Consider the following 14,781-nt stretch of genomic DNA (forward strand, 5'->3'; position numbering starts at 1 on the left):
ATGTTAATATCCCTTTCAATTCTTTTCAATTTTTTTTTTATAATGAACAAAAGCATAATACAGTTCCGTTTTTTGTTCAGGATAATTAGGCAGAGCTATCATCATGTTGGCAAAGAAAACTCATTGAAGGCATGAGCGAGAAACCATTGTTTTTTCATTGTCATGCTGAATCGTAATGCTGACCTTATAAGCCATCCTCATTTCATCTGTTTGGCAGGTTTAAAGATATGATTTACAGCTTCTTTTAGCGTATATCTTGTTTAAGAAGAAAGACATCTCAATAGAACCCTTAGAGGAATTCTCTCTCAAATCAAATCAGTTACCATCACTATAGCTGAACCATGCAAAAAACAAAAAAACAAACAAAAAAAAAAACAGAAGAGCTCTTTGCTGGTCATGGTGCCTCCAAGTTGTCAGCTGTATTTATCTCTGCCAGTGAGCTCTCTGCTTGCTGTGAGTCTTTTTAATTAAACATAGGTCATGAATCTCAATCACAGTGTACAATTTAGGGTGATTTTTTATGATGCCCTCCAGGATAGCTAGTCCTTTGAATGGTTTGCCAATCTATTTATTAATATTAATGGGGATTAATTTCTCTTGCAGATAGAAGCATAAATCAGCCTTTCATTAGAAAGAAACAGTTTCATGCTGGTCTTAGGCCAACCTCTGCTACCTACACGCTACCCACAAAGACTAAGTGGTCTCAGATCAGCATTAGCGTGAAGCTGAAAGCTTGTAAGTAAGGTTGATGTCAGCACATGAGATGTGGCTGGTGACTAACCTCTTGCCTGACTGGCCCTCAAAAGCTGTCATCACAAAGAAATCACTGTGATAAAGTTAATTTTAGAAGAGGCTCTAAACATCTGAAGGATGTCATGGGTATGGATCTAAACAAAAATGTTGCTGGCATCAATAACATTTCTGCTGCCGTGATGTTGTCTGTGGACCTTCAAATGAAGGCTGTAAACCATGCAAAGTAAGAATAAGACAAAAGCTATGCACTGCGATGGATCATTTTGTAAAAGCACCCACTAAACAATTAAAATGAAGAATTCAGCATACAAAAAAAATCCCAGAATTGTCCTGACTCCAGTTTTATGTAAGTTGAATAGGGGCATAACACTGCACTGTAACATCATGATATGATGACGCAAAACTGATGTGCATTGCAGAGATGTGACAAAGCATCAAGGAGAATGGACATTCTATTAAATCAACAACTCACTCCAGCACTCCTGCCAATATGCGTTCTCATTTAAATATTAATCAAATTATCAGGAAACTGAATTGTAAACCAAGTAGTAATCACAAATTTTTGGAGGGTGATGGAGCGTATACAGTAACACCACACAGCGTTAGTTCAAATATAGTTTTTTTTTCTCATACCCTGCAAAAAATGGCTTGTCAGTTCCATTTTTTGCAGTGTATCAGTGTACAAGGTTCCTTTGTATCCTGTTGTATGAAACTAGTTCAATTGCTTGTCAAATCTGTCAAAGAGGACACTTCTCACTTTTCACCTCATAGATATTACATACAACTCACATAAATACTAGCAGACATATAAGTATGTACACACACATATTAGCAACCACCTAGAATACCATAGCAATGGCCAAGCAACACCTTAGCAACCACTTGGGATACCACAGCAATGCCCTACACATGCTTTAACAACCACTTGGGATACTACAGCAATGCCCTACACATGCTTTAACAACCACCTGGTATATCACAGCAATAGCCTTGTAACATTTTGACAACCACCTAGGATACCGTAACAATGATCAATCAACACCATAACAATGATTTGGCATAATATAGCAATGTCCTAACAACACATTAGTAAACGCCTGGAATAAAGTAGCAATGGATATGCAACACCCTAGCAACCACCTGGAATAATATAGCAATGGTCAAGCAACACCCTAGCAACCAGCTGGAATAATATAGCAATGGTCAAGCAACACCCTAGCAACCAGCTGGAATAATATAGCAAAAGCAAAGCAACCCCTTAGCAACCAACTTGATACCACAGCAATAACATTGTTAAGCCAGCTTAACATTTATTCCTGAACTTTCCATTCTATTTATTGTAGCTGTTTGACACCCATAGTAACCATATTTGACTAGTAGAGCAAAGCACACATAACTGATCTGCTAGGGTTACATTGGATAACTTTACTTTTTCTTACAGGGCATCTTTGTGGTGACATCTCATCTACATTCCATACAAGCCACAGTTCATCATGGAGAGCTCTCAGAAAGAGAGAGAGAGAGAGAGAGAGATAGAGAGAGAGACATAGACAGGGATAACTGGAGTAATAGGTACCCTGCTAAGAACTACATGAAGTACACATGTCTTCTGAGACGGCTAGAGTCCAATTACTGGCAGATACACACAGCCAAACCGCCCCTAAAGTCCTTCAAACAATGCCTGACTTCTTCTCCATGTACTTATGTTCTGCTCAATCCACTTGAGGCTACACAGAGGCCTGAACTTGGACAAAGGGACCAAACAATGCATCTCTGAGAGCTGAAGGAAGCTGCCATGCGCATCTTATCCTTGTTTGCTAACCTCTGCTGCAAATCTTCCCATGGCTCAATGTGGGGATGGAGCTTACTGGTCAATAAAGCTGCAATGTTCCTTAGAAATGGCACCTGAAGGTAGCAGATGAAGGCAAAGTAATGGAAAAACAGTAGTTGTATGCAAATACTTTCTTCGGGAAATCTTCGGAGTCAGGCAAAGTAGGTTGTCTTTGTACTCAACTGAATGAGAAAATTCTGGCAGGTCTCAAAAGCTGTTTATTGGGAGCAGAAACTAATCGGCTTTGCCTAAAACTCACAAAAGGACAGCCATTTTCTCCCTCCTTTGCTTTTCAGAGTGCCTGAAAGCAAGCGTTTATAAAGGAAAACAAGCCTCTTTTAAAAAAAAAAAAATAAATAAAAAACAAAGTATAACAGTGGAGAGTATGGTTAGGAAACATATCCCTTTTTCTACAACAGAGAAAAGAAATAGTCCTTTCGTCTTAGAGGAAGAGAGGAAGTGAAGAGCAGAATCAAAGGTCTGGAGAGATTTGCCATGGTTTGATCTTTGGGGGGCACACACTCACAAAGTGCTGAGCCCCGTTGAATGAATTGTCCGTCAAAGCAATCACATCAGGCATGCACAAGAGCCAGTCACATCAGTCAGAATGAAACATCTAAAGGCCAGCGAGGAAAGGAACAAGGGAGGCGAAGGCTTTGAAAAGAGGGCTTGCTCAGCTACTTGCCTTCCAATTGTCTAAAAAACACTCTGGCAAGACTTTTACATGGAGCTGAAGCAGAAATTGAAAATTGAGACAAAAGGCATTATTGTTTCTCTTGACTTGTTTGGAGTTTTAGGTCAAAGCTGCAGTACAGTTGCTGCTTTGTTTTCAGCTCAGTTTGTCAAACCTTGGAGGCCTAGAGTTATTGTTGCTTTACTCTACTATATACATATTGCTGTTGTCAGAAAAAAACCTTGCATCTCCAAATTGGTATGGAAAGAAAAAACTTACGTTGCTTTTAATGTAAGTCAATGGAATCTGACATTTTCCAAGTAATTTTGGGCCATTTGTTTTAGTCCACTCAACATAAAATTTACACACAATGTAAAGGCCAAAAGACATTTTCAAATAAAGTCAAAAACTGAAAAAGGGAGAGTGGAGAGTGGAGAGACAAGGTCAAAAGTGGAGAGACAAGGGTTTTTTTTCTTTCTTTTGGAGAGCAGCAATATAATTTTAGAATTCTAATATGATATATTTATGCAAGGCATTAGGTATCTACCTGTATTGACATTCTATATTTTTCCTTTTGTTTCAAATGATGCCATTTGTGCCGTGCAAGTGTCTGATGGACAAGATAAAGAAATCCTTACATTACTATACATTATTTAGCAGCTTAGTCCACTTGCCTACAATGTCTGTCCACTACTACACTACTACTACCAGAGCTTCTTGAAGACAGATTTAGTTAGTCCTCTCGCTAGGTCTAATTGAGTAGACTCTGGGCCTGTTATTTGCAGACACACTCACAAATGTCTACAGTTACTCGGAATCAGGCTTTGAGTCGTGAAGCAAAATACTTTGTTTCCTACGAGCATAAAAATATAGGTAAAAATAAGTCCAGCTGCAAGCACATATACTAATAATGCTAGCATTATGTCTTCATTACATTTGTTACACTGGCAACTCTTTACAAAGTGATAATTCTGTTAATAGTGACCAACAAAAAAAATACCCTTCCAGAGTACATTCCAGTGCGCTTAGAAGTTGGGGGGGTCAAACCCTAGATGCATCGCAATACAGATATGGATGATTCTGTATTGATTCACAAATAAAAAAAGTTTTGTTAAATTTCAACTTCTAACGCAATGTTGACGAAACACAAAAGGCAGATCTTGGAAGTGCGGAAGTGCAGTGCCTGGACATTATATGGCCTGCACATCTGGCTGGCACACTCTGCATTAAAAACTAGAAGTATACAAGTTGTCACACTGAAGTAGTTTGGAAACACAACAAACATGAGAAATCACATTACATGATTCCACCCGGAGGAGGAAGAGAAACGCCTGGTTGTAGCTGCTTCCAGCCAGAGGACCATCAAGCCTAATGATGTGACAGCTTCCACTCAACTTGGAAAGTGCAAAGCGAATTACAAACTCCATTGCAACTTTTATTGCCAAGTATTTGTGCCCGTTCTCAGTTGTTGAGACCCAGGGCTTCAGGGCTTTCAGTTAGTGATTCCGAATACACTGAAGTCTGTATTAATTTACTACAAACATGCTGCTACAAGCACAGCATTGGGCAGTCATGGGCTGGAGGTTACGGAACCAGCCCTGTGACCGGAAGATCGCCGGCTCAATCCCCTGAGCTGACAGTACGTGACTGAGGTGCCCTTGAGCAACTAACCCCCAGCTGCTCCCCGGATGCCATGGATAGGGCTGTCCACTGCTTCGGGCGAGTATTGTGCTTCGGCCTCTAGTGTGTATGTGGTGCTTCATTGCATGGATGGGTTCAAATGTGGAGGTGAAACTTCCCCGTTATGGGACTCATAAGAGTAACTTAATCATAATCATTAACACTTTTCCAGTTGAGTTTTTGTAATGCTGGGATATATGCTGGCAAAAATGATCTTTCAGCTGAACTGCCACATCGCTTCCATTTGTTTTATTAATGAAAGATATTGGAGGTAAATTCATTATAACACTTTGCTTTAAAAGCACTAGGTCATCACACAGTGAGACCTCTGAATCATAGCTGAATCGAATCGTCAGGTTCCTAGAGATTCCCAACCTTAGTGCTCATGTAGTGCTTGGTGACTTTGATAGTATCGCCCAACTGGAAACGTGAAGAATTTGAATAATAATAATTATTATATAAGAAGAATAACAATATCTCCTCTATTATTTTTGTTAGGCCTTTTGTTGTGTTAACACAAATAAGATATAATAGGATAACACAAAAGTTATCTGGACTGAAAGCTTACAATCTGCACACTTTCTTCGCTTCTTTCAAAGAGCTGAGAAATAATACTGGACGAAATGATGAATCTAAATTCACACCATGCTTTTGCCGTTGCCAGTGATAATTGTGACTTCTAAGAGAGATTAAGCTTGTAATTTCTTAATGTTACTACATTCCCCTGGAGGCACCTTCACACATCGATTGGAACACCTCCATACAGTACGGAGCGACACTGGATTGAATATCAAAGCCGCGAGTGTGTGCCTATGCATATGGATGCTTGTAGCTGATACTTATAGGCTATAATACATTCTGTCATAACACCCCCACCCACTCATTCACATATCCATCTCTAGCCCCCGAACCATCCATCATCCACCCCATCTCCACCCCCACACAGTTCCAGCTTCTTACAGTGAAAAATTAAAAGCAAGCACAGTCTTTTCTCTCCTGTATCGATCAAAGACTATATAAACAGTAACAGTAAGCAAGCAGCGAGCCTAGCCACAGCATGGACGCCAGCGCCAGCATGAATAGGTGAATTAGGAGGTGGATCAAATGGGTTTAGCCTGACAGCTCACAGCAAACTACTCCTCTGCTCTCACTGCTGAGCCCTTATGTCATATATACATATGTAGTTTTCATAGGGAACCACAGATGTGTATTAGCAACACATGCTCATTTGTATGAATAGTATAACACCCATATAAAGTGTGCTTCACTGTTTTCCCTCCACAATGTTTCACTTGATTTAATTGTCTTAATGAATTCTATCAAGGACGCGAGTTCTGACTAATTTTGACATTCATGAATTCTTAAGAGATGATGAATGGATATGAGGGTAACCACAAATGAGGGAAAAAACACCTCACCCTAGATAAGGGGTCCCAAATGTTAAGAACACTCATTCTTTCCTTTCAACAAAACTCAAACCACCTCAGGAGCCACAACATTGTAGGTCCATTTTACCATCTTGGCTGTAAATATGTCTGAGTGTGTGCTAATGGATTAGTAAAGGCTAACAAATATAACATGAACAGAAAGACAGACTTACTTTGCTCTGCTCGTTTCTCCAGCAGGAAATGTTTCCAAAGGTAGAACAGTTTCTTGTAAAATGTCAATAAACAATAGATTTTTTTACAAGGCTGAAGTCTTCTTATTTGCCAGATTCTTGCTCGAATTTTCCCAATCCACCTTAAATGGTGCATTTAATTCGCCAAGTTCAACACAAGGTCTTTCCTCCTTAACAGATAACGTGCTAACGTTCATTTGGTAACACGTTCTGTGAATACCATTTATATAAAAACTTATGAACACATTCATAACAGTACAGTGCAGTCATAAGGCATCAAAAACATGGCTGTAAATATTTAAAGCAATTTATTGAGCATTATGAATGTATTTATAGATGCTTATAGACATGGAATTCAAAGAAAATGTGACTTATTTCGTCTAAGAAATGTATTTTTTACTGCTCTAGCTGATGTTAGCTCTAGCTAGAGCAGTTAGCCTAGTTAGCAAAAAGCTGTGCTATCTTTGCAATATCGTTTCTTGAGAATATCTCAAGTTCAGATTTTTTTCTTTCAAAATTAACACATTTTACAGCCCTATTAAGCATAACATTTGTGTAACACTGAATTGTTGTGTGTATTTTCTGTTTTCCTGTAATGAATTCTTCTTCTTCTCCTTCTTCCGGCTGCTCCCTTTAGGGGTCGTCACAGCGGATCATCTGCCTCCATCTTGCCCTATCCATTGCCTCCTCTACTTTCACACCAACCGTCTCCATGTCCACCTTCACTACATCCATAAACCTTCTCTGAGGTCTACCTCTTCTCCTTCTACCCGGCAGCTCCATCTCCAACATTCTTTGCCCAATATATCCACTATTCCTCCTCAACACATGTCCAAACCATCTCAACCTGGCCTCTCTGGCTTTATCTCCAAACTGCTCCACCTTCACTGTCCCTCTGATCTGCTCATTTCTAATCTTGTCCATCCTTGTCACTCCCAACGAAAATCTCAGCATCTTCATCTTCATTTCCTGTAATGAATAATAATAATAAATAATAAAAATAACCAATGATACTGATACACAACATGTTATACATATCATGTGTGTATCAGTATCATTGGTTATTTTAGCTTATCAGTTTTGGTATCGGGCACAAAATTCTCTGTTATTGTATCCAAATACTGAAATTGCCAGTTTGTTATTTTTATTACAAGAAAGCAGTAAATACATATGACGTATATATACATAGGTGTGTGTGTGTGTGTGTGTGTGTGTCTATATATATATATATATATATATATATATATATATATATATATAGATATAGATATAGATATATATATAGGTAGAAAGAAGAAATTCAGAAGCCTTTAGTAGGTAAATAATGCAGTGCAGGAGGCAGAGCTTCCTACCATTCTTAGTGGTTTTGTTGGTTCCTTTCATGCCTTCTAACAAGTGCATTTGGCTACTTTAAGGTGCACCCATTGCTGACCCAGGCATTCAGCTGCACAAACACATTTTGTATAATCTCCGCAGAAAACTACTGACCAATGGAATGGGATGCTCTGGAGGATCCACACACAATCCCAAGGTCACCAAGCTACTGCATTCTACATGCACTTTGTTTTATGGCAGTGTTAAAACAAGTCTATTAATATTTCGTAAGACACTAACATAAGTTTTAAAATATGTAATCAGTCACATGTGTAACGTCTCCACCTTCTTACGTGCATAACACGCAAACAGAATGTGCCTATTGTTTATTTGTAAAGAAGTACAAACTGTCCACAAAAGAGAGACAAAGCTGCACAAGGACGTGTAAATACGTATAAACACGCCTCTGTGTGAGTGTATTAGTGTGTCAGGTACAAGCACAGCGGTGAATCACATCGTGAGAGCGACTCTTAACACACCATTAGTGATCTCTGCTGAGCTGTTAGCTCACAGTCCAGCCCCCACCGCCATCAGCACTAACCCACAGAAACATCAGCATAACGCGGGTCTAACACGCACAGCTTTCACACATTTCCAAACCATGCACATCAAAGAGGCCTAATGCCCCCCACAAGGACGATGAAGGGCAAAGAGATGGGGGCGAAAATGTGAGCTTGAGAATAGAATCTTCAACTGGCGACGGGAACTGAGCATTATTTCAACAAGAATGACCTTTCAGCACCAAAATAAATGTGGTAGGTGTGAATATAGAGCACATTAGAAATAATGTGTCAGAAATCTCTAAAAATGTTCATTATAATGAAACTGGGCCTAGTTTGTTTCACCATGTTAGGCTATGAGTATGAAAAATAATGGCTTTTCAATGCTATTGACAATACTATTCTCAGTTGGTATACTGCTCATTCCAGACATTGGGCTTATTTGAATGGGCAGAATGGACAGCACCATATAGCACATAAGAACTATATCAAAAACTTCAAATCCCTAGATGGTCAAATTTATGATACTCGCTACAATAGCAATACATCATATTAGCCAGGCTAATCAATTCCCTGTTAGAAGTGATTTAAGCATGTATAGCAGAACAATCTTTGGATCCGCATGACCAACTATTTCAAATCTGGTATTCATTCAACATATCAAACCAATGTAGGGGTGAAGGAAGACATCCCCAGCACCTTCTAAAAATTGCTGCCATTTACCAATGTGCCACAGGTAGGACAAATCAACTGACCAATCTGAATCATGGCTGTGACCTTAGACTCTTTGTTAGATAAAGATTTTTCCTGCTGTTTGAACAATTGGAAAAAAGTCACAAGGCTGCATCGAGGGAAAAAACATGACTGTGTAAACAGGCTTGTGATATGATGTGCAATGCACCACTGACTGGTCGCACCCCCCCAGCCACAGTTGACTGACGATACTATCAAGGTTTTTTCTTTTTACTGGGTGAGGTCAATAGATAGGCAGGTCACTTTCCAGAAAAAAAATATATTAATATCTGCACTGAAAACGGAGTCGTGATGACAGACTGAGGATCTTCTTAATACACCTTTCTCCAGGAACCCATTTCACCGTATTACCTGTCCTGCCTGCTTAAACCAGAGAAAATAACTGTTAACTGGATATAAACTTTGCCAACTTTATTCTTGTTTTGATTGGGTAGGTTTTGGTATGATCACGCAGCTAAGTTATTTACACGTCTAATAATACATTTAGTAACTAACCTTTTTTAGTTAGAGCACCAACTGCTTTTTAAACACTTACAGATTAATAGTAACAATAGATGGTGTTGTCATAGAGACTATCTTCAATCAGCTCCAGCCTACGTGAAAACCAAGAGCAACAAACAGAACTGTAATGACACGAGTGGCTCTCCACTGTTTTACATTATATTTATACACAAGTTGACCATTCCTTTAACAAGACTGCCAAAAAGCAATAGCTCATGCTTTATTTTATGTCTGTGTAGTTTCATTGGTCTGTTACTGGCCCAGACTTCTGACTTCTTCAGACTTCTCCAGGTGTGATCATTTACATTTACATTTACGGCATTTGGCTGACGCTCTTATCCAGAGCGACTTACAATTTGATCATTTTACACAGTTAGGCCAAGGTGGTGTTAGGAGTCTTGCCCAAGGACCCTTATTGGTATAGTGCAGGGTGCTTACCCTGGTGGGGGATTGAACCCCAGTCTACAGATCAACTGATCAACATTCATTTAATACTGAACTTTGTTGTAAATGTAAATGTAACTCTGAATTCATTCATAATTTGTTATAGACCACTGACAAAAAGCAGACAAAAGCAGGAATTATGGGCAACAATGAAGAATGACTTAAGAAATTCAAACACACCTAAACTTGTATTTAAGCCTTTTTCTGAACATATCATTCTCTTCAATGTGACCACCTGCTTTTGGTCACTGTACATATGCATGAGGAATAATAAATGGTTCACAAACAGTTGTGACATGGCCAACATCCACATCCGTATCTTAAGTACTTTAAATGTGTTCGAGGGTAGAGGTGGGCGATATGGCAAAAATATTATATTACTATACTTCAAGACATTTTAACAATACACAAAATGCATCATGATATTTCATTTTTCTGAGATTTTACAAGTTGAAACAGACAATATATAACCTGTAGTGCTACACATAATAATAATAATAATATTAATAATAATAACAGGACTAATTATACTCTCTTTGCAAAGAAATGTAGTTATTACGATTCACAGGTCCAGACTAGCAGCGATGCCATGAAACAAGAGAAAGGCCAAGATTACAGCATCATTTCAGCTTAATAAGAAAGCAAAGTTCAAAAATGAGAAGAATTTCAATTGACAATCCCTCTCTATAAAGCTAATGCTCTTATTGCCTTTACTGTGAATTGAACACCCCAGGAGCCAGATAAAGTTTGGCTGTGGTGTTCAGTTTTAATTCAGCATGATGAGACACCAAACAGCACGCAAATGAAAGTCTATTTGTAGTTCAGTCTCAATCAACAGCGGGCAAAAAACTTTAAACAAACCCCAGAAGCAGGACAGCGAGAGCCAAAAAACAGCGACAAAGCAAACTGTAATGCGGGAATGCTGACAGAAATACAGGAGTTATTGCTTCCCGTTTCTATTGAACTTGACAGACGGACCCTTTACGACAACCTAGATCACTGGGAAACACAAACCTGAGTCTCTTAAGTGCACCTTCGTCATTTCATTATCTGAACACTGGATCAATACGGTTCCTGTAGGTAAAATAATCTCTTCAGATATCTCTGGCGGTCCCACAGCAGAGACAGAGCGAGACACGGTCATGGACGTGTTGACTCACCACTGTGAAGTCCTCTGCACTGCACTCGACCCCTCGGTAGTAGCAGGACAGCAGCATGTCCTTGATGTCATGGCCAGTCCGATCGTAGAACTCGCGCATGTTGAAGGGGCGGGGTTTAAAGGTCAGGAAATCGGCCTTGACCTTCAGCGTCTCCAGAACGCTCTCCTCCACCAGGTGAGTGTCCCGGATCTCATATCTGAAGACGCAAAAGAACAGTCTTGTGTTATTGTTGTTTCAGCTTTAATTTAAGAAATTCCCAGTGGAGAGGCATCTACAACAGACAGCAGTGTAATACCGCATGGGTCAGTTTCACAAAGCTGATATTGCTGTGGAGGGTGTGGGCAGTTATAAGCAGTTTCAATCTTATAAGCAATTCGCTGCTATGTATCTTAATGTAAGAGTTTATGTGGATGTACTAATTTAACCCAATATCTTGTGAAATTCTACAAGTTTTCTGAGCTTTTTAAAAAAGTTTTATTTACAATTTAGAAAATCTTAGAAACCATGTGGCTAAAAAGCCTTTAAGTTTAAAGAATTTTTAAAAAATTGTGAGCAATACACATGCGATTAATCACAAGTAACTACATGAAATAGTACAACGAATTGCGATTAATCAGCCCTAAAAAAATTACAATATGTTTGTTATCAAAGGTGATAACTATGATTCTGAAGGTAAATAAAGTTGTATGCGAAAGTTTTGCCACCTCTGGTCTTGTTTTGATTTTTTTTTTAAGTAAAAAAATAAATTAATATGTTCTACAGAGAACACATTTATGCACATTTTAACATATAATTACATGAAGTGAAGTTTGTGCAAAAGGTTTTAGTACATTTCATATTTTAAGTTTTCGTTTTCAACAAATAAGTAGAAATTGTGCACAAATAATTGCAGAATAACTCTTTCCAGGCAGTTTTACCACAGCTCTAGTTGTTTTAATCTTCTTCACTGTTTCCTACAGAGTGGATATGGCATTTTAAAGCTACTTTTTACAGCAATTTCCTGATTTAGATGATGATTTAGCTGAAGATCAACACACTTGTGTCTCATTTTATTTATATATCTCTCATCTTCGAATGACTGGAATCTGGACGCACCTCAAATCTTTATCCCAGTGAAACAGAAACTACTTAAGTGCTCCTAAACATCAGTGGTGGATGTGAAGTATAAACTGGAAACATGCCTTAGTTATGTTTGTTTTTGTAAGAATTTATAGGGAAAATTAAGATACGTTTTCTTAAATTTCTTTAATTTTTTTTATGTTTTCCTAGACTAAATTTACTAATTAAAGCTTAGACGTCTTTCATATTTTCAGTCTGAGATTAAGCTAATTAACCATAAAGATATTTAACTCTCTTAAATGTACATTCCAAAATTACAGCATTGCATTTGCAGTCTTTTTTAATTAACCTTTTATTGGACTTTTTAAATTCTAAGGATACATGGGTTTCAGGAATTTAACATTACATTTGCTATGGACAGATGGGCATTCCAGGCAATATTCCTCAAAATAGACAGGAAAGAAAGCTGTAGGAAGAAATGTACAAAAAATAAAGAGTATGAAATACATAATGCTAACAAACAAAACTTCTACAGAGATAAAAACAAGAAATAAGAAAATAATGCATTTATTTTATGAAATCAGGATAAAAATTCAAAACATTTTTGCATTTTTTCTGGGTTATCAGACGTTTCTTAGCAAAATAAATTAGAATATTTAAATACACTTTGAATCACTGTGCAAAGACATGGGCACACAATTTAGAAGCTGGAGGCACCAAATTTTATGTTTGGGCAAGATTTTCCAGTAACCCTGCATTTTGTCACAAAACCAGAACACAGATGCATAATAGCACCTTCTTCCAAAGACCGCTTAAGAATTTTCAACACTTTCAATAAGTTTTCAGGATGTGTACGGTTGCTATCATTCCACAGCATTGCCCATTTTTTTTCAAGCCATCCTTTTCCATTTGCAGTTTCTTCATAACAGCATTTTAAAATGATCTGCCCTTTCCTTGACATGTATGACACACTATTCCTGAGGGATGTAATTTTTTTCAAAGGCAACATCAAAGAAAAAAAGAAAATATCAAAGAAAAATTATAGAGAGAGAGAGAGAGAGAGAGAGATGTGTACACTTAGACTTATTGCATTTATGATGTTATCTTTGAAACCAGCAATGTAGAAGTCACAAGCAATTTTACGGGAACATGGAGGTGTAATTTGAGCGACGCATCACGGCGGTCCAGAAATAAAGCATAAAACAAAGCATCTTACAGTGACGTTAAACTTTTAAAGAGAACAACACAAGATGTTCACAGCCCTCCGAAAGGTTGGGTTTCATTTCAGACGGAACACAGTTATTGCATGACCTTCCTTTGTTCTGCACTTTCCTTCAAAAGCAGCTCCCTCTACAAAGCAGACTTGTCAAACAGTCTTTAACACGTGTTTTGGGACCTGAATGTAAAAGATTAATAGGGAGGGTGGGACACAGTGGCAGGACGTCTCCAGGGGCGACGAGAGGGAGGCGTGTTAGGAGGTACTGGCCTGACACAACATTCAGAGCGCTGCACTTTTAAGCTGTTATGTCCACATCAAGCTTAATCGTCAGTTCAGCTGCGGTGCACTGAGAGGGAAGAAACGAGAGTGGGCTCCTGCTCAGTCAGAGACGCTCATTTTTTCTTTACTGACACTGATACACTGATACTGAAATCTCGACTACGACGGCTGACACCAGTGAATTCTTCCTCTTTAAAGACTGCTAATCTTCTAAATAAGCTATTTTTAATTGCAGTGCTTCACTTAAATGGTTTGAGCTGCACAATTTTTCCAGATGTGGTCAGTCAACATTTTGCTTCTTTAATTTATCACTGAACCAGCCATTCAAGCGCTGCGCTGGAAACAGCTGTACACTGCATGCTGCAACAGTATAACTGCACACTCTTCTTCTTCAGTACAGTACAGTATCCAGTATGCAGCACAAGATGTGAGCCATACTACAAGAAAGGGGTGCAATTAAACAGCCAACATCAAGGACTGAGCATATCAGACTAGCTCAAGACCTGACTTAATTCCTTAGCCATCCAATCATTGCTAAGCAACCACTGCTAGCCACCATGTACATTTACATTTTGGTCAAGAGATGGGCCTGGTGCAACCGTCTAAGTGTTGGCCCTATCAACAGGAGATCACTACAGCCATCCATGGCCAAGAGTCCAAGACAGCACAATTGGCCTCACTCTCTGGGTGGGTAGGATGCCCCCCCCCTTCTCCCTCCATCACTCAACGCGATGCTAGACAGTGCAGGCATCTGTTAGCTGATGTAACAGATGTGGCGGGCAGTGTTTTCCTGCCTTCGGCTGTCCAATGACGTTGCGTGAGCAGCAGTTCGGAAAGATGCGGTGTCTGGCTTCCCAGATCTCGGAGGAAGCCAGCCTTCACCCTCCTAGCACTGGTAGTATCATGTGACTGGGGGAGTCCTAACTAGCAGGTGGAA

General features: G+C 38.9%; 1 protein-coding gene across 1 annotated transcript in view; it reads right to left on the minus strand.

The window, feature by feature from the left end:
* Positions 1-14,781, minus strand: part of asic1b (acid-sensing (proton-gated) ion channel 1b) — a 363,281-nt gene that overhangs the window by 303,700 nt on the left and 44,800 nt on the right. The window contains exon 2 of the mRNA XM_017684694.2: positions 11,288-11,483. Coding sequence (XP_017540183.1) covers positions 11,288-11,483 — 196 coding nt within the window. The remainder of the gene's footprint in view (positions 1-11,287; positions 11,484-14,781) is intronic.

This window comes from Pygocentrus nattereri, chromosome 21 (assembly GCF_015220715.1).
Source record: "Pygocentrus nattereri isolate fPygNat1 chromosome 21, fPygNat1.pri, whole genome shotgun sequence".
Lineage (NCBI taxonomy): Eukaryota > Metazoa > Chordata > Actinopteri > Characiformes > Serrasalmidae > Pygocentrus > Pygocentrus nattereri.